This window comes from Leptodactylus fuscus, chromosome 1, assembly GCF_031893055.1.
Source record: "Leptodactylus fuscus isolate aLepFus1 chromosome 1, aLepFus1.hap2, whole genome shotgun sequence".
NCBI lineage: Eukaryota > Metazoa > Chordata > Amphibia > Anura > Leptodactylidae > Leptodactylus > Leptodactylus fuscus.
In genome coordinates, this window is record NC_134265.1 from 32,603,433 (window position 1) to 32,624,618 (window position 21,186).

A 21,186-nucleotide genomic window follows, 5' to 3' on the forward strand; every position below is an offset into this window, starting at 1 on the left:
AGGTGCAGACATTAGATTTAGAATATGTTGTCTTCATTGTCCAAATCCTCTATATAGGTAATGTGTTTTTCGGGCCGAGCTGTCTGGGAACGAGCTGGTGCAGCACTGACAACCTGGGTGAATATGGCAAGAGCCTGAGATGTAGGGTGAATGAATCCTCAAATTATTTGGGGAATTTCCACTCAGAAACTGGCACTATATTCCAGTAGCAAAAATTGTGGGTGCACGTAACCCCAATATATTCTTTGCATTCCCAGTCAGACAATGGCACTATATGGCAGTGGCAGGACTTGAAGGTATTTGTAACCCCAATATATTCTTTGAATTCCCAGTCAGACAATGGCACTATATGGAAGTGGCAGGACTTGAAGGTATTTGTAACCCCAATATATTCTTTGAATTCCCAGTCAGACAATGGCACTATATGGCAGTAGCAAAAATAGTGGGTGTATATAGCCCCAATTCTATTGCTAGGGGACTTGCAGGGTATTTCTGGGGTGAAGGTGGGGGGGGGCACACCGTTGGAACGGGGATTTGGGGTGTATATATCGGGTATACGGGAATACACTGACAGTGTATTCCATTCAGGATCCTGGGAAAGCTGGGTTGCGGCGATTGAGCCCGTCAGTGCCACGTTACACTGACAAGCTTCTCCCTGGAATTTAGCTCTTATAAGAGCTGTTGGTTGTCTTCTCCTTCCTATCCTAGCCTGTCCCTGCCTACCCAGAATCTAAGCCCTAGCTAACTGGACGGAAACCTCCGTCCTCGGTGAATTGCAAGCTCAGAATGACGCGAAGCTGGGCGTCGCTGTTCTTTTAAATTAGAGGTCACATGTTTTCGGCAGCCAATGGGTTTTTCCTACTTTTTTCAATGTCACCGGTGTCGTAGTTCCTGTCCCACCTACCCTGCGCTGTTATTGGAGCAAAAAAGGCGCCAGGGAAGGTGGGAGGGGAATCGAGTAATGGCGCACTTTACCACGCGGTGTTCGATTCGATTCGAACATGCCGAACAGCCTAATATCTGATCGAACATGAGTTCGATAGAACACTGTTCGCTCATCTCTAATTAGCATGAACCCCTTTAATTCGCATTGCCCATGACAACCACAGATGGTGAGTATCTAGCTGTGAAGGTATATAGCGCCCAAATACATCTGTATGTTAGAAGTATATACTGAGCTCAAAACAGGTATATAACAGGAGATGGGAAAGGTAGATTGGGGGAAAAGGTTGTACGGAATTGGAGCCCTAACAAGGGCTTTTGGGAAAATTAGTTGCAAAAATATTGTATATACAGATGGTGTGTGTGTATATATATATACTGATGGTGTATAATATACAGATGGTGTACAGATTGGTGTATATATACAGATGGTGTATAATATACAATCTTCAAGCAGTGGTAGATATAAGTTTAGGTCTTATAAGAGCTGTTGGTGGAAGATTTCTGCCTAAATAATTGTAATTCCTAGCTAACCCTGGCAGAACGTCTCTCGCTCTCTACTGCACCGTCACATCTGACCCGAATCTGACACCCACTATTCTTATAAAGTGGAAGTCACCTGATTTAGCCAGCCAATGACTTTTTCCTATTTTATTCAATGCCTACATTGTCCTAGTTCCTTTCCCACCTCCCCTGCACAGTTATTGGTGTAAAAAAAGCGCCAGGGAAGGTGGGAGGGGAATCAAATTTTTACTGGGTTTACAATTCAATCGAGTGACTATTTTGAATACCTTAGTATTCGATCGAATACCTACTCGCTCATCTCTAGTAATAATCAATATAGGGTAACCCTCAACAAAAACTTCATGGTCTTCAAAGTGATATCTCTTGGATGAAATGGGTGGAAAAGAGAGAGAATTTTCCCATAGACATGGCCATATCTAAGCTTGTACAAAATTAAGTTTTGTTTTTTGTTGTTTTTTTTGCAAATAACACTAATTAAAAATTCTGCATAGTTTTAAAGATTCTCTCTGACCATCTTAGTGGTGACAGGGTTTTTTTCACTTGCCAATTCATGCAACTAAGAGTTCAGGAACTTTCTATTCTCTTCAAATTATCAGAAACCCAGCCATGATACCCTAATTCCTTACAGAGAAACAGGCAGGGATGGTGGATGTACGAGAGGATAACTCGGCCATCCAATTGGCAATAGTTAAAGGCAAAAGATGTGACCACAAACATGGTTAGAGAAAATCTTTAACCTCTTCTCAACATCTGCGGTAATAGTACAGTGGATGGTGGTTATTTAAATTTGGTGGCCGCCATGTCTTTGGCAGCATTAATGCCCATAATAAGTGCCCATACTGATCGGAGGCATTGATCCCTTCCCCCAGCGCATGGTGTCAACTAGAGAGGAGCGAGTACTATTTGAAACGGCGGTTTCGAATAGCATGTACCAATAGGAATGAATGGAAGCGGCCGCCACGCAGACTTTGCCGCCGGCCGCTTAACCCCCTGCGTGCCGGCTGCGTCTATTCATTCCTATGGGTGGGTGCTATTCGAAACAAGAGTTTCGATTAGTACTCGCTCATCTCTAGTGTCAACATATAAATGGATGATCAGTCTAAACGATGGGAGAAATGAATAGAGTAATGAGAAGGATGAGGAATGGATGAGCTTACGTAAGGCCCATAGTTGTTACAATGTTGGTTGAGTAAGAAGAATCATAGAGATAGTAGATGATGGTGTAAAGATGTCCACAGATATAGAGGATGGATGATAGTATGTGAATGACAGAAAATCAAGATGAAAAATGATGAGTCTAAACAATAATGATAGATGACAATGGCTGATTTACTCTTCCTGATTTTCTCCTTATTCCTTGCCCACCATGTAGAACATGCTGTGAGTGTGACCGCCACCCGCCCACAAGTGCCTGTCGGAGAGATCCCATATACCCTGAGTCTGAGCGCTCACTTCCAGTCTGCGTATGGCATTGCCAAGATAACGTCCAACTGTGATATCAGCCCTATGGAGTATACTAATGAGGACAAGACCGGCGCCAAGGTGAGGGGACAGCACAGGACTGTGCGGACTGGAGAAAACCTTAGTGAATATGTGGTACAATGCAGAAAGCAATGCTCCTTGTTTTGTTTTTTTTTCTTATCATTTTTCTGATATGTGACCCTTCCACCTCAAAATCAGCTCTAAATTCCATCCGGAATCTGCTTCTCATTGCTTTCAATGACCGCTAGTGATGGAGGCTTCTTTAGTTTCGGGATACTGAAAAATATCATTCTGCTTCCTGCAGATTCGGTGGTGGATTTAGCTGCTGAATCCATGATGCGAAGCTCAGGTTGTTTAGTCCCATTGTGTCTGGGGTTACGAAGCAAGAAAACCCAAAATGTAAAGGAATCTGAGGCAGAAGACCACCTCAAATTCCTCTGCATGAACTGTCCCTTAGTGTTGGCGACAGTCAACCAGACCCGACCCAATTACATTTATGGTAAGCGAGGTGCAGAATGGGAGATATGGGGCACACTTTAAGCTGAGGGCCTTGTACCAAATGTGCCCAACATTATCATCCATCCACACCAGAAAACTGGCATAGAGGTGGGCGCTGATAAATTCTCCCTGTTGTCTAGGCAGCTGAAAATGGATTTTCATAGAATCTAATTTGGAATAATATTTTACATGTGTTAGTCACTCTGGTATTTCTTATAAGTCTTTAAACATTTCCAGGTATCACTAGCTGAGGGACATAAGTTTGAGCGAGACGTGGAGCTCCTTGCCTACTACTTAGAGGCAAACAAACCAAGCGTGACCGTGGAGGCTGGAGTGGTATCTAATGCTGCTGAGGAGCCAAAAGGTGACTGTATACACTTGAACTTCCCCAACCTTGGCCTTATGAAGATTTCAAGAAAACCTACTGCTAATCATTCAAAAGCAAACTTTTTTCCTTTAGTGGGTCCACAATACCACCCAAACCAATAATAGTGTCTTAATAGAAGAAGAAGCCTACCTATGTGGCTACAAACAGATGAAGCTGGCTGGATTTGAACCCAGGACTCCCATGCAAGGCATCAGTGCTAACTACTGAGCACCATCACTGCCCATCACATACTGATGACCTATCCTGTCCATATCACATGACTAACTGGTGTCTTGTTCTCCTGTTTTTGTTTAGGATCTTTAATGACCGAGTCTGTCGCCATGTTTAACTTCTATCCCAATATCCCAACTGCGCAGGAACAGACAAACAGTGGAGAGTTTATCTTCGTGGTGGACCAGTCTGGGAGTATGGAATCAAGAATGAATTCAGAGCCAAATGCCCCCCAACGTATTGACAGTGCTAAGGTTAGTGACTGATTCCAGGGCACCATCTACTTAGTAGCCATTTAGAAATTTTTGAGGAAGAGTCCACATACCTTATTATGCGAGAGGAGACTTGGCTACCATGGTATTTCTTATTTCCATCATCACACTGTTTTTTTTTCCTCTTATCCAGGAGACCCTGGTCCTTCTATTGAAGAGTTTGCCTCTTGGGTGTTACTTTAATATCTTTGGATTTGGTTCCCGTTTTGAATCTTTCTTCGCGTGAGTCTATTATACATCCCTTTTGGTCAATTAAATAAATATACATATACTTTTTTACGTTTTGAGGCAGGGTTAGGCTATACTTTTGCAATTTCTTATACAGTAACACTCACCGCTTGTCATCATGCAGGCTCCAACAATTGATCTTCTATCTATAGATTAAGTCACAAGACAATATGGAATCCATAATTTCTTAGCAGCTCACTACTTCATGTATTTATTCTTTAGGGAGAGTAAGGAGTATACACAACAATCCATGGAAGAAGCCATCAAGAAGGTCAAGGAGATGAAAGCCAACTTCGGAGGAACAGAAATCCTGAGCCCCTTAAAGAAAATCTATGATACTGTTGGAAGATCAGACCACCCAAGACAGGTAAAAATGATGTGAAGCTTTGTTGGGTTTGATGTGAGAGAGTTGGAATCACTATATTACACTCTACAGTATATCTCCTCTATAACCGGGTGCATTTTTAGGAATTTGGTATTGGAGGCAGGAAATATTTCCAATTTTTAGCTGTATTGTAAGCCCCTCAGAATGAATTCCTCTGGTGGCCCTAAGCTCACCACTCCGACACTGAATGAGGAATTTTTTTGGTATAGATGGGGGTTGATCTTCCCACATAAATGATCTTTTAGAGAACTTTCATTGTATAAAAATTGCAGAAAATTTTTAATACAAATGCATAGCCATCCAGCGTTGTGAGACTGAAGCTATATTCCCCAATTGCATTGCTTGTAGAGTGATATTTTTACGCACCTACTACATCCGGTGCAAGCAATTTTTTTTTATTTTTTTTTCTGTAGGATTTTGGAACCTCTGTATGAAATAGTAAGCAAAGGGAGGTAGAAACATCATCGGTGGGAATAAAATTAAAAAAATAAAAATAAAATAAAAAAGCACTCGTTTTCTGCCACAAAAGTGGAACATTTTTGGAGTATGGCCATTTGTGCCAAAAAATGTACTAAAATGTGCCATGTTCTCAATCTCCCAGAGTAGCAGGGTGGAGAGCACGATGGGCCGTGATGGGAACACCTTAGGCCAACAAATAACTCTTGTGCCTTATATCTGAAATCTATGCCTGTCCCTGACTGGTGAAGATTTCAATTTTGGTGCATGGAACCTCGCAAGATGCAACAAAATTATTATGAGGTTGGAGCCTCTTAATTCAGGGGCATCTTGTATTGGTGGGGTAATGAATTGTCCTCTCTCTCTTACCTCTGAACTGAGTCTTACAGTATTTATGTGGTTTCTTGGGCAGATCTTGATTTCTCACTTCACCTTATAATTTAGCATTACCATGGACTTCCAATTCAATATAATGTGGGGAGTAGTTTAATATGAACATGATTTATCCACCATGTACAGAAGAATTTTCTAGTCTGTGATAAATCTGAGATCTTTATATTTATGGTCTAAGGTTTTCCTCTTCACTGATGGTGAGGTCGGGAACACAAAACAAGTGATCGATGAAGTCCAGAAAAACGCTCATAATCACCGGTAATATCAATAATTCTATTGTCACTATTTTTTTATTTTTTTTAGTCATTCTCTATTTTTGTACTATTAAGTAAACAGTAATTTATTTTTTTTTCTTAACAATTACTTAACTTATTTAATATCTCAAAGAACCCTAGTAAGGTGGAGGACGAAGTATTCTACTATGGCTGAATTATATGACCTATCACATTGTGAGCTTCTATTTCTGTGTAGATGCTTCACATTTGGGATCGGTGAAGGCGCCTCTACATCCCTCATGAAAGGCGTGGCCAGAGCAGGAGGTGGAATATCTGAGTTCATCACCGGCAAAGACAGAATGCAAACCAAGGTAAGTCCTGGTCATCTTGGTTAGGCTTCCTCCTGACTGTATGGCTGTCATTAGCATGAATGGGGATTGTATCTGGGTACAACAGGTATCATTTTAGTATTTGTTCACATGTGCCCCATTACTGATAAACACACAATCTTAAAAAAAAAAAAAGACATGGTAGGGTTAATAAAAAAACAAAACTGAACTGCTGCAATGGATTAGGTCGCCCATAGACAGACCTGGCACCATATTGTGGCTCGCATATTTTTTTTTTTTTTTTTTTTTCCATCTACAATGCTCTAAGCGCTAGTTCACACGGGCACTAAGGGGGCGGATTATAGCACGTAATCCACGACATAATCCGCCCCCTCAGGCGGATTCCACGGCTCATTGAGCCACGGCATCCACCTGGTGGCAGCAACCTCCGGAGTCGGCCCATTCATTTGAGCATGCTCCGGAGGGGGAAGCCGCGACTGTCGGCTCAGGCGGGTTTTGACCCGAGAGTTACATGGCTCCCCGTCAAAATCCGCCTTACCGCTCCCCGTGTGAACTAACCCTAAGTTCTCATTTTTTATGGGACAATCTATCATTTTTATTGGCTCCGTGATGGCCGTCATGGCCACTGATTGTCACAGCCCTTTAACATGCTGGGGAGGGTAAACGACTCCAATGTAGCAGATTCCATGTGCCGCCATGGCTTAGTTGCTACAGCTGTGGTTAATACTAGTGCCATGCATGGCCATCACTTTTCAACGCCCCTGACAGCCACAGCCATAATATAGAAGAGGAAAGGACAAGTCAATGTTCAGTTAGTGAATTGGTGGCCCACCAGTAAACTGCCTGGTCAACTACATTTCCTTTCCACCACTGATCAGTTCCCACATAGGACAACTATTGATACACCTTGGTCTACATTGTAACTGTATACCCAGTGAGCCTTCTAACCAGATACTTATCTTCTCCTGCTATCATGAGAAACTCAGGAGACCCCACCGACACTTTAGATGGTCATCCAGTGCTGCCTAAAATGGTGGTTTTTCTCATTATTTTTTTGAATTCTACAAGGTTCTTCGGGCTCTGAAATGTTCCTTACAGCCAACCGTGAAGAATGTCACACTGACTTGGTCTCTTCCATCCGGCATGGAAGCCATTCTCCTGTCTAAAGTCCCCACTGCCATCTTCCAGGGTCAAAAGTCCATTATCTATGCTCAATTGAAAGGAAAGGTAGGTAAGATAGGGGAGATTTATTATCCCATGTATTCCAATTTTTCTGGCTTACAAGGCAAAAAGTTGCAAATATTTGGTAAAATCACTGGAAGAATCTGCCTTGCCAAGGTTTCCGCCTCCCATTCATCCACCTGCAAAAAATTAAAAAAAAAAACGTGAATTTACCCTAAATTTTACTCTTCTATATCTCAGGTGGAGGCTGACGCGGAGGGTGAGGTTTGCCTGCAGTACAACTTTAAGGATGAACTTTTGAAGAACGCCATTACTTTCCCTCTTAAAGTTGAGAAATCTGAAAGGTAATTTAAGGAGAATTCACAGAGAAATAGAAAAACACAAATACTGAAGTGATACAAAGAATTAATGTGAACACCAACAACCTGACAGATGTAAATACACAAAGGGAAATGTTTCGGTAGGACTGATAGACATAGAGAGGAGAGATTATAGAGCAGGATCATCTGCAGTACTGGAGCAGCCTGATGGACGACCAGTGATATAGTATAATACAGCTTTAAGATGAATCAAAGACAATATTCTGCAGAGATGGAGCACCCAGGAGGAGTCTTTAAAGAGGACCTCTCACCACCTAAACCAACTTTAACTCTTTACATCTGATTTGGGCACAACTAGAATTTGGTCTCTAGCCCCCACCATTACTGAGCAATCAGTGCAGTTAGTTTGAATGTCTGATAGGATAATTAGACTCTCTATATCTGTTCTTGGACAACCCACCTGACAATAGAGACTGAGCCTACTTAGCATATTGGGTGTTGAATTTAACATCATTCATTGCTCAGGAATAGTGAGGGTTAGAGAATTCCAAATGTGCCGGAATCAGTGGAGTGGAGTCTACAGAAAGGTGCACCAAAACTTTAGAAAAAAGATATGAACCACACATCACTACATGCTTCTCAGTAAAAGCTAGAAAAATGAACATGATATTCTCTGGACTGTTTGATCAAGTTGTATAAACCTAGTGGGTTCCTACTGTCTTGGGAGTGGCAGCACAGCGGGGAGTGACCTAGAAGCCCAACAGGATTCCTGCTGTCAGGCTAAGCCCCAGGTGCTAGGCCAACCCGCAGAGACTATGTAGAAACGTAACATGTCAACACATCAACCAGTAGAAATCAGAAAGTATATTGGTTGTTGAATCTAACAGCATTGATAGCTCGAAAACTGTAAGAATCAGTGGAATGACGCCTATTGAAAGATGCATAGAGTTGAAGCTGGTGGAAGTGCTGAAAGGTCCGCTTAGGGTGGGTTCACACCAGCGCCCGGTCTCTGCTTTGTGGGTTTCCGTCTTCTGCCGACAGAAGACGGAAACCCGGCAGACAGTGTCCGCCCATGAGCATTTTGTGGTCTCCCCAATGAAACCATTTCTTTATTGGACGTGGGATGTTTCTATCGTATATATTATAGAGGATGCAAATATCCTAACTGATTTTCCAACCAATGATATCTCTGGAAATAATTTAGCACTGTAACCTTACTGTGATGTGAGAATGTCTTCTTTCCTATGACACCAAAAGCAAGTTTGTACCTTTTATAATGCCCAAGATATAACTGTTTGAAGTGACCCTCCTCTGCCCTCATTTTCTGTACATATTATACAGTAACATTCGGTGAGAGGCAGGAACAGCTCTCAATACAGAAGCAAGGGAAAGAATAAAAATCCAGGATTTCACCGAAAGGATCCAAAATTTCCAAAACTTTTTACACTTCTTAACTATGCAATAATAGGTAGCATATAAGTTTCTAAAGTTGCATCTTGATATGGAGGGGAGAACGGATTTGTTTTGCCCAAACGCAAAACTTTTGGGGTCCTTCACCCATGAAACACTAAGTGGAGGCCCAGGGAAAATGATGGAAAATAAATACTCATACTCTCACCTTGCCTCGCATCTCCTGGGCATCCAACAGTCCCACTGTTATTTACAGGCCTCTTCCAGCCCCTGGTTGATGTCATGTGCCCCAAAATCACAACTGAGGCCTCTGACCAGGCCACAACAGTCACATCAGATGTGCTGAGTGTCATGACCAGAAGAGGCCCGAAGAAGATGTTGGGGGCCACTAGATACCACAAAAATGACCAGAAGTCATATGAGGAGAGTATAGGTGTGTTATTTTTCCTAACCTACCCTGGACCATCACTTATTATACTATGGGGTCTAATGAGATCCCACTTCTTGTTCGTTTTGTATGAAACTTGTTTGGATAGAACTGGAAGTCTGAATCTCACAGATATATAGAAAATGAATCTCGTGAGGTACTCTGATCTGTACTTCTTTATATTGAACATGGTTCTTCCTTGAACCATTGTATACAATGACCATGTTGATATCAGTCTACAGCCCAGGTCTACCCATCTTCTAACTCTCGTTCTTCTTTTAGACCCACCATCCATAGACTGGCGGCCAAATCTCTGATCTCTGAGCTGGAAAGTGGAAAGGACTCAAAGTCTGAGGAGGTGAAGAAGAGGATCCTGGAGACCAGTCTACAGTCTCGAGTCATCTCCTCACTCACTGCCTTTGTTGCGGTTAATAAGGACACCAAGACTCCAGTGGAAGGTCCTCCAGTACGAAGAGACATCCTTGCTCCACGTACTGAACTCTATACTCTTGTGTGGGCACTAGGACATGTAGTAATGCTGTCACATTATGTAAAATACCAGGACGTTGCACATCTAAAAGACATCAGTGTCCTTATAATGGAACCTGCCATATGCAGTGCTCCTACAAAAAAATGGCAATATCAGTGCTTATAAAATAACTTTAGCCATATCGGCACTTACAGTGTTGGCCAAAAATATTGGCACCCCTGCAATTCTGTCAGATAATACTCAGTTTCTTACAGAAAATGATTGCAAGCACAAACTCTTTGGTATTAATATCTTCATTTATTTTGCTTGCAATGAAAAAACACAAAAGAGAATGAAAAAAAGTCAAATCATTGATCATTTTACCCAAAACTCCAAAAATGGGCCGGACAAAAGTATTGGCACACTCAGCCTAATACTTGGTAGCACAACCTTTAGACAAAATAACTGCGCACAACCGCTTCCGGTAACCAGCAATGAGTTTCTTACAAGGCTCTGCTGGAATTTTAGACCATTCTTCTTTGGCAAACTGCTCCAGGTCCCCCCTGAGATGTGAAGGGGGCCTTCTCCAAACTGCCACCAAGAGATCTCTCCCGCCCCACAGGTGTTCTATGGGATTCAGGGCTGGACTCATTGCTGCCACTTTACAAGTCTCCAGGGCTTTCTCTCACCACCATTTTCTAGTGCTGACCTGAAGTGTGTTTTGGGTCATTGTCCTGCTGGAAGACCCCTGACCTCTGAGGGAGACCCAGCTTTCTCACACTGGGCCCTACATTATGCTGCACAATGTGTTGGTGGTCTTCAGACTTCATAATGCCATGAACACGGTCAAGCAGTCCAGTGCCAGAGGCAGCAAAGCAACCCCAAACCATCAGGGACCTCCGCCATGTCTGACTGTAGGGACCGTGTTCTTTTCTTTGAAGGCCTCTTTTTTTTTCCTGTAAACTCTATGTTGATGCCTTTTCCTACTTTTGTCTCATCTGACCAGAGAACATTCTTTCAAAACGTTATTGGCTTTCTCAGGTAAGTTTTGGCAAACTCCAGCCTGGCTTTTTTATGTCTCTGGGTAAGAAGTGGGGTCTTCCTGGGTATCCTACCATACAGTCCCTTTTCATTCAGACGCCGACGGATAGTACGGGGTGACACTGTTGTACCCTCGGACTGCAGGGCGGCTTGAACTTGTTTGGATGTTAGTCGAGGTTCTTTATCCACCATCCGCACAATCCTGCGTTGAAATCTCTTGTCAATTTTTCTTTTCCATCCACATCTAGGGAGGTTAGCCACAGTGCCATGGGCTTTAAACTTCTTGATGACACTGCGCACGGTAGACACAGGAACATTCAGGTCTTCGGAGATGGACTTGTAGCCTTGAGATTGCTCATGCTTCCTCACAATTTTGTTTCTCAAGTCCTCAGACAGTTCTTTGGTCTTCTGTCTTTTCTCCATGCTCAATGTGGTACACACAAGGACACAGGACAGAGGTTGAGTCAACTTTAATCCATTTCAACTGGCTGCAAGTGTGATTTAGTTATTGCCACCACCTGTTAGGTGCCTCAGGTAAGTAACAGGTGCTGTTAATTACACAAATTAGAGAAGCATCACATGATTTTTCAAACAGTGCCAATACTTTTGTCCACCCCCTTTTTTATGTTTGCTGTGGAATTCTATCCAATTTGGCTTTTTGACAATTCTTTTTGTGGTTTTCCATTGAAGACAAATTAAATGAAGATAATAATACCGAAGAATTTGTGATTGCAATCATTTCCTGGAAGAAAATGAGTATTATTTGACAAATTGCAGGGGTGCCAATACTTTTGGCCAACACTGTATACGATAGAACTGGTGCCTATATACTGTATTAGATTTAGAACTTGCCATATTAGTTCCATATGTTAGAATTGGCCATATTAATGTTCATATAATAAAATTGTCCCTTTTTAATATTGTTTTTCTTCTATTATTTTTTCAGGTTTAATGGCCAGAGTATGTTTTTATAGAAAAAAATGTTTGCGTAAGTAGTGTCTTTGCGTAAGTTTGATCTTTTTGCATGTAATCTCTTCTCTTCTTGCTAGAATGTCTCAAGCCAATGCCAATCTCATTTATCATTGGTTTGGCACCATGGTGCCAGTTAGTGGTGAGAGGTTTAATGATGACTATAGTCCAACCTGCTACATAGACCAATATGCACATTCAGCATTATAGGTGTGCACCGTCCATTAACAAGTGCAGTAGCACACTATATAAATACAGCACTAGAACCAAGCTAATAGCATAAGTATAATACCAGAACCGTACTCATATAATAAATGCAGCACCAGAACCAAGCTAATAACATAAGTATAATACCAGAATTGTGCTCATATAATAAATACAGCACAAGAAGCAAGCTAATAACATATGTATAATACCAGAACCGTGCTTATATAATAAATACAGCACCAGACCCAAGCTGATAACATACCGTATTTTTCGGACTATAAGACGCACCTAGGTTTTAGAGGAGGAAAATAGGGAAAAAAAATTTTGAAGCAAAAAATGGTAAAATATATAATATATGGGAGTTGTAGTTTTGCAACAGCTGCAAGGCCACATTGACAGGTGACCCTGCAGCTGTACGGAGACGCATAGAGTGTTTTTTTTTTGCGGGGCCAGAAGTACTTTTTAGTTATACCATTTTGGGGAATATCTATTGCTTAGATCACCTTGTATTGAAAAAAACCCCGGTGGTTTATGATATATGATTTTCTACTTATATATATATATATTCTAGGGACAGGAGGTGATTTAGAACTTTTATTTATTTCATATTTTTATTATATATTTTTTAAGGTTTTTTTTTTTTACTATTTTATTGCCGTCTATGGGACATTCTGTCTATTAGTATTACGGCTGGTCATAGACCCAGCCGCAATACTAATATATAGCAGTGACAGGCCCGGGAGCCTCATTAGGCTCCCGGCTGTCACTCGAACAGGTCAGCTCTTGCGATATCGCCACGCAGGAGCCGGCCTGCAACTTCACAGGTACGGGGCCGGTGGGGACCGGCCCCGGGGGAGAAGGGGCCACCGATACTGACCCGGCATCCGCTGTACTAGAGAGGCGGATGCCGGCGAGGGATAGACGCCATCACAGGTGCCGGGGCCTGAGACATCGCTGCGCTCCTCTGCCCTGCATGAAGCCAGCGGCGGGGAGACGGAGGAGCGGAATAGCATCGCCACTGCCGCTGCTGGTTTCATGCAGGGCAGAGGAACGTAGTGATGTCTCAGGCCCCGGCGTCTATCCCTTGCCGGCATCCGCCTCTCTATTACGGCGGGTGCCAGGCGCCACATTCGGACTATAAGACGCACCCTTCTTTTCCCCCCAAATTTGGGGGGAAAAAAGTGCGTCTTATAGTCCGAAAAATATGGTAAGTATAATACCAGAACCGTGCTCGTATAATAAATATAGTAGCAGAACCAAACTACTAACATATGTATAATACCCTGCCAGCCCATCATAGCGAACACACCTGGAGCCTCTGTATTTCGGGTATTGCATTGTTGAAGTAGAGACTAACAACGTCTCTCCTATATGCAACCCTAACCCAATTGGTTTGTCATGGACACCGCAGATGGTGCTTCATACTAACAGTCACAGGAGGCAGCACCATCTACTGAATCCACAGTATACCGGGTTGCATCTGATTTTACCAACACTATTCTAGCACCTACTGTATTGTAAGGGTAGCATGTAAATCCTATACTCCATAAGGACATTTGCATAGTCACCAGCCCATAACCAGGACTGTAGGAAACCCTCCCATGTCCACATCAAACCAGACCGTTTAGGACTGCATGTAGGAGAGGAATACTTACTTATTCTAACTTAGACTATGCTTCAACACCAAATGCTGAGGCGGAGAGTGTGCTGAGCACAGCTACATTCCAAGGCACTGCCACCAACTAGGTCCATGTGAAGTGGGTAGGACCAACAACAAGGTCCTTATGGAGTATAGAATATCACCTTCCAAGTTTAAAAAGGGCTGAAAAACAACCAAAATCTGTTGCAAGTCATGCATGGCCCACCGATGCCCAGCACACTGCAGCGAATTTAGGTATTGTAAGCCATGCCCACTTTGATTCTGCCCATTCCCTGGCATGTCCCTTTGTACCCCTTTAATGGTTCTTAAACAGTATCATGCTCCTTGTGGTCTCCACACAGTATAATGCTTCACACAGTATAGTCTCCCCCTAATTATAAACGCCCTGTATAATGTCTTCTAAAATTTGGCCCCCAAGTATAATGTCCCCTTTAATATGACCCCCACCATACAATGACCCTTAATATGGGAAAGCATAGTTTAAATTGAAGTTGTGATATGCCCAGCAGATTAATGGTGGAGCAGTGCTCCAGGGAGCTGAAGGCCCACCTCCAGTGCACTAACTGCCTAATTTGCATAAGACTTCAATGCTGTAGTGGTGGTGGCAGTGGAATATGCTTCTGGGAGCTATGGTGGTTCCCAACATGGTCCTGCTGTTGCAGTGTTTTCCTGTGGCACAAGTCCCTAACCACACTGTGACAAGTCCCTAACCACACTGTGTTGATTGGCCGCAGCGGTCATATGCGCCTGGGACTTCTTCCAGAAGAACAGCAGGATCAGACCACGCTGGGAGTCACTGGAGCACCGGGGACATGTGTATATGTTTGGGGGATTTTTTTATTTTTTATTTTTTTCACCTTCCCTGGCCTGATGTAAAAAAAAATAAATAAATTCCTGGACAAGTCCTTTAATTATTCATACATGACTTCTGCTTTGTGGCCTTGGTGACCTGGCATGGTGTACTTTGTCATGTTGAGATAGTCATTATCTGAGCTTGGATTTACCTGGATTTTAAGACCTTCTAAGGACCAAATGTCCAGATATGTAAAACCATAGAATTGTGTATTCAATGTGATTATAATATGGAGATGAATGTGTAATATATTGAGTGATCTTCCAACTTATAATAATTTGCTTTTCCTTTCACAGGTTCAGTTCCTGCACAAAATATAGCCATGTATTCTTCAGCAATGCCCAGGCCAAGTATGGCCATTAATGCTGCAGCACCCGATCCAGGTACGGTCTTCTATATTTTCCTCAGCTTTCTCCTTTAACTCAGTCTTCTATGTTAATTCAACGTCCACACATAGGCCAGTAACTGTAACATGGTGCCGACAGTGTAAAGTGTTTGGGGGCGATGGTAGACTGCCTTTAAATCTTCTCTGAAAAAGAATATGCAAAAAAGTCCTCCTTGGTAGTAAAAGGGAGGTTACTCTAGCACCACCTTTTTGAAGGCAGCTCCCTACAGATCAATACCTGGTTTTCCTGAACCTAATGGTGAATTGTGGGAGTAAAGCCAAGTCAAAATAAGTCTTCCAAATGGAAAGTTAATAGCCTCTCATCGGTGCCAAATAGGATACTGTCTGGGTGAGAGGTCTTCCAAAAGGTGGCGCTAGAGCAAGTTTCCCTTTTCCACCAAGGAAGACTTATTTGTATGTTTTTTCCAGAAGGTTCTTAGCAGAGCATACATGGTTTAATAAGAAATTTTATGCCTTAAGGTGGCTTCATAGAGGCGATGTCTCCTTAGAGAGACTTCGTACCCCTTCTGTCATACACTCATAGCAATGCAACACTAATTCTTATTTTTTTTCCTACTAAGCAGTTCGAAAGAGAAAGTTGAAAGATTTGTACAAGAAGGAAGGTATGTAAAATCTACATTATTATCAAATATTTAAAAAATTCTGGTTACAAATTGTGTGGGTGCATACACACCATGGTGAATTTACACATTAAGATCCACCCGTAACCCCTTCTACTTTGCCTCTGCTCGTTCCCATCAATATCTCTTTGTGCTCTATAGTGGTCTCCTCCAGTTGCCCTTACAATGTACTATTCCCCTTAAGTTGCCCACACATTATATGTCCCTCTCCATTAGCCCTGACAGTATACAGTCCTTCTCCTGGTATCCCCACAGTATACAGTCCTTCTCCAGTTGTACCCACAGTATACAGTCCTTGGACTCTCCTGCTGAATCCAGGATGGTTGAGAGGTATGACTAACTGCCAGTGCCATGTTTAGTCCTATACTGTCAGTCCATGAATGTATTACACAGGACCGAGCTATGGATTGTACCATTCTGCTGTGCAGATAAATGTATAGAAGTAGAATATTAAAGGGATCCTATCATTGGATACCCTTTTTTTCTCGATAGCACGTAGGAATAGCCTTAAGAAAGGCTACTCTTCTCCTACCTTTAGATGTCTTCTCTGCGGTTCAGCAGAAATCCGGGTTTTTGTTCGGCTATGCAAAGCAAATAAGATCTCTCGCAGCATTGAGGGCATCCCCAATGCTGTGAGAGCACTTTCCACCGCTGCCTCCATCTTCTTCTGGAACGCCTTCTCCCTGTGTCGTCTTCCGTCCTGGGTTTCAGTCTTCTAGGCGGGCCTCCAGCAGAGCTAACTGCGCATACTTGGGCCACAATAAAATGGCCGCTTACACCAGCTTACTGTGTAAGCGGCCATTTTCTTGTGCCTCGGGCATGCGCAGTCGGCTGGGCCCGAGACCTAGAAGATTGTAATCCAGGATGTTAGAAAACACAGGGAGAGGGCGTTCCAGAAGAAGATGGAGGTGTCGCTGGAGAGTTCTCTCGTAGCATTGGGAATGCTGTTTGAGCGCTTGGGCCCGTCCCCATTGCTGCGAGAACTCATTTGCATGTCCAAAGAAAACCCGGATTTCTACTGAACGGTGGCGCGGAGAAGACATCTAAACGTAGGCAAAGGAATAGCCTTTCTTAAAGGGATCCTATCATTTAAACTTATTTTTTTGTAGTTCACACATTGGAATAGCCATATAAGGCTATTCTTCTCCTACCTTTAGATGTCTTCTCTGCTTCGTCGTTCCGTAGGAATACCGTTTTTTGCCGGTATGCAAAGGAGTTCTCTGGCAGCACTGTGTCCCCAATGCTCCAAGAGAACTCTCCAGCGCCGCCTCCATCTTCTTCAGAAACATCCTCTTCAGCATGGGGGCGTCCCCAATGCTGTGAGAAAACTCTCCAGTGCCGCCTCCATCTTCTTCAGGAACATCCTCTTCATGCGTCTTCTTCCGGCACAGGCAGTGAAACTTGTAAGCCTCGGGCAGAGCCGACGGCGCATGCCCGCGGCCACAAGAAAAATGGCCGCTTACTTACTGTGTAAGCGGCCATTTTTCTTGTGGCCTATGGGCATGCGTAGTCAGCTCTGTCCGAGGCTTACAAGTTTCACTGCCTGTGCCGGAAGAAGACGCATGAAGAGGATGTTCCTGAAGAAGATGGAGGCGGCACTGGAGAGTTTTCTCACAGCATTGGGGACGCCCCCAGTGTTGTTTGAGTGCTGGGGACCACTCCCAGTGCTGCAAGAGAACTCATTTGCATAACGGCGAAAACCGGTGTTTCTACGGAACGGCGGCATGGAGAAGACTTCTAAAGGTAGGGGAAGAATAGCCTTTCTTAAGGTCATTCCACTAAAATAGTGGTGGAATATTAGGCAGCGCAGCGGGCCCCTTAGGCTGTCAGGGCCCTGGGCAATTGCCCAGTTTGTTGCCCCCCCTAACGCCGGCCCTGGGTAAAAGCAAAGTTTAATCTCCTCCCAGTTGTTATTAATCATAGCGTGCCCAAGGGGTTATCTCCTTCAGGCCGAGGCCCCACAGGATGTAAACGCCACGATTTGCCTGCAGCGGAGACGCTGTGAGAAAAATCGCAGCGTTTTACAGTGCAAGCAAAGGGGATGGGATTCATGCGAATCCCATGCCCACTTTGCGGAAGAAATTGCAGTGCGGACACGCTGCTATTCCTTTGCAAATCGCAGCATGTCGATTATATCTACAGAAATGCTGGCGGCTTTCCCATAGATATAATGTTAAGAGAAAGTCCATGGAGGAAGACTCCATGGCAGCGGAAAGAACCACAATGCGTTCATGCCCCGGTTCTTTCCGCAGCATTTTAGCGCTGCGATTATGGCCGGTGGGGCCTTAGCCTCAAATGGTAATGGGTTTGGACTCTCTAACCTCCAGGGATCGACTTGTGCTGCTAAACCTTTAGTCTTCAGTGAACACTGTAGGGAAAATTCAGTTGAACGCACATCCATGCCATGCATATTCTGGATCATTGGGTTGAGGGGGGTCTTTGATTATAAATAGAGCTTAGTACTAACATAAAAGCCATATTTAATTGGATTCTTCAATTTCACTCTTGGGGCCGGAAACACCGTGACTTGCATGTGGCGGAAATGCGTGGGAAAATAGTGGCGTTTTACAGTACTTCAAGCGAATCCCATCCTCACTTTGTGGAAAAAATTGCAGCGCGGTCACTCTGCAATTTCCGAAACTGTAGCGGTTTTGAAAATCACAGCACGTCAATTATATCTACGGAAACGCCAGTGGCTCCCCTATAGATATAATTGTAACAGTAAGTCCGCAGAGGAAAACTCCGTCCACTTTCTGTTCAAAGCGCTGCGGGAAGAACCGCGGTTGTTCCTGCAGCGCTTTAGTGCGGCATTTCCGGCCCGAGAGGCCTTAGCCTTAAGGTGGTTTACTGGGCTAAAGATATAGATGGTTGACCTGAAGAAAAGGTCATAAATATCATCTCAGTGGGGGTCTGACACCCAGCACCCCCATCAGTCAGCTGTTCTTAGTAACTGGTACACAGAGAATGGAGCAGGAAGCAGACAGCTCTATGTTATACTCTGGAGCTGCATTTCCAATTCTGCAGCCTTCCTGCAGCTCCAGACATCTTATAGTAGTTCCTACTTCTTCATTGTTTACTCTGCTGATTTGCATTAAGGCAAGTAGATAAACAGGAAAAGTCCTCCTGCATCATTTTATAGAGTTATCTACAAGCTTGCTGATTGTTTTCACTCAGCACCATCAGAATTGTGACTGCAGCTCAGGAGAATCATCAAACCTGCAACTTAGGGTCAGGACCGGATAAGTCATACAATGTATTTACAAAGTGATCCATCTGTCTATATTCTGTAGATTTCACCTACAATATATTCTGTATAGATATAAGCCCTGGTTATTGATACTTGAAATCTTCGCTACATGATTTTTGCAACTCAATATGTGATGTAATACCTGGACTATTATCTTTTATACAGTTGGTTTTTTGTGTGGAGCCATTTGTAACTTCGCTCCACCTCCACCTCCAGATATGACGGCCCCCCCAGTTGTCAAGCTGATATCTCTTCAAAATGCCGACGGTTCCTGGAATCTGAACCCTGAATTCTCCTCAATACTGAGACTATCTCAGGAGGACATCAGCAATAGGAATCCAGATCAGGTATGACCGGTGTGCTAGGAGAATCCTTCCCTTTGATATAATAATTAGAGATGATAGAGTAAGAGTATTTCGAATACCATAGTATACTACTCGCTATTTGAATGTAAAAGTTTGATGCAGAACCTCCTGGCAAGTTTGGTTTTAATTTCTCACAATTTTAATCATCTGCTTGTTGTCCATGCATGTAAATGAAGAATTCCTTTACAGAAACCAAATATCCTCCTTCCTAGGTTTGTTACAGTGTGTCAGTAGAGACAATCCTCTATGAGCCATGAATCTTGTCAAATCTAACCCTACTACTTTATATAATAAATACATAAATAACTAACAACAATAAAAATGTGGAGGCTCCACTCATGAGTATATTACGCCCCACGGACCTTGGCCAGCAGCTTCATCAGGCCTCATTGCTGAGTATAAAAGGATCTGCGTGGGCGTGGCGATATTTGCTGTCACATACTGCCTTAGAGGATTTGGTCCCCCTAGCGAAACGCCCACTGTTGTACGTGACCGCATTTCTCCCTCAGTTGAGAATTCGCAGTTGGATAGCGAAAAGTCTTTGCAAAATCTCCCATCTCTATGAGAACGATCGCTTTAATTCCTTCTCTGTATTGCGGGAGGAATATGATCTCCTCACAAGGATTTTTTTAAATTCCTGAAGCTTAAGCACCTTCTTCAAACCCACGGAGCGTCGAGACTTGTTTTTTCCCAGGCTTGTATGGAGACTGTGGAGACGAACCGCACCTCCTAAAGGCGGCATCTCAGCTTTTTTTCTCCACCCCCTCAGAGCGGATCAAACCTCTATGCCTTTCAAGGTGGGAGATGGACCTTGCCAAATCTATTTCTCTGCCTGAGTGGTATGAGGCCTCTGAGTTTAAGTGGGTTTCAAAGGGGGCAGCCCACTGGAAGACAGCTCAAGAAATCCTTCTACGCTGGTACAGATCTCCTGTACAGTTGGCGATAGAGATGAGCAAACACTGTTCGATCGAATAGATATTGGATGAAATATCAGGCTGTTCGAGATATTCGATTCCAATCGAATACCACGAGGCAAGCACACTAAAGATTCGTATCAACTCCCAGGACAGGAACTACGACAACTGAGGTATCGAAAAAAAAAATCGGAAAAAGTAATTGGCTGGCTAAATCAAGTGACCTCCAATTTATACGAATGGTGGATTTAATATCCGGGTCATATAATACTGTGAACTATGTAACTGTGAGACAGGGATAGATGTACAGGCAGGGTTAGCTAGAGATTACCTTTATTTAGGGGAGAATGTTACTCAGCCAGCTCTTTGGGGCTCCATCCCGTCGGGATCCCTGTCAGCTTGCGATATGCGAGAGCTGACTTTTTCCCATAGGAATGCATTGACCAGCGTTGATTGGCCGAATGCCATACAGAATACAGCATTCAGCTAATCAACGCTGGTCAATCCATTCCTATGCCGAGATGAAGCCGAGCTGAACCTGCTACAGACTCAGCTCCACCGATTGTAGCAATCCGATGCAGCAGCGCTGAGTGTGTAGCAGGTCCAGCTCTGCTACATTGGACACTGCTACATCGCCAGCACTTAGGATTGAGCCAATCTTGACATTTCAGGATAGTTTTTAAAATCCAATTTCCGATCATTCGGAGATTGGATTTTAAAACCATCCTATTCACTACACAGTATGTAGTCCA

At 43.4% G+C, this 21,186-nt stretch overlaps 1 protein-coding gene across 5 annotated transcripts in view; it reads left to right on the forward strand.

Moving 5' to 3' along the window:
• The window catches only part of LOC142198341 (von Willebrand factor A domain-containing protein 5A-like), a 94,026-nt gene that overhangs the window by 14,173 nt on the left and 58,667 nt on the right, over window positions 1-21,186 (forward strand). For 3 of the 5 annotated variants that reach the window (XM_075269326.1, XM_075269318.1, XM_075269346.1), the window contains exons 5-18: window positions 2,840-3,009; window positions 3,685-3,811; window positions 4,130-4,299; window positions 4,451-4,539; window positions 4,768-4,912; window positions 5,958-6,037; window positions 6,251-6,365; window positions 7,413-7,571; window positions 7,767-7,870; window positions 9,966-10,174; window positions 12,140-12,181; window positions 15,179-15,265; window positions 15,849-15,890; window positions 19,321-19,502. The exons of 1 other annotated variant lie outside the window; for it this stretch is intronic. In XM_075269326.1, the coding sequence (XP_075125427.1) occupies window positions 2,840-3,009; window positions 3,685-3,811; window positions 4,130-4,299; window positions 4,451-4,539; window positions 4,768-4,912; window positions 5,958-6,037; window positions 6,251-6,365; window positions 7,413-7,571; window positions 7,767-7,870; window positions 9,966-10,174; window positions 12,140-12,181; window positions 15,179-15,265; window positions 15,849-15,890; window positions 19,321-19,502 (1,721 nt within the window). The remainder of the gene's footprint in view (window positions 1-2,839; window positions 3,010-3,684; window positions 3,812-4,129; window positions 4,300-4,450; window positions 4,540-4,767; window positions 4,913-5,957; window positions 6,038-6,250; window positions 6,366-7,412; window positions 7,572-7,766; window positions 7,871-9,965; window positions 10,175-12,139; window positions 12,182-15,178; window positions 15,266-15,848; window positions 15,891-19,320; window positions 19,503-21,186) is intronic. One more of the 5 variants, XM_075269336.1, reaches the window with a different exon arrangement.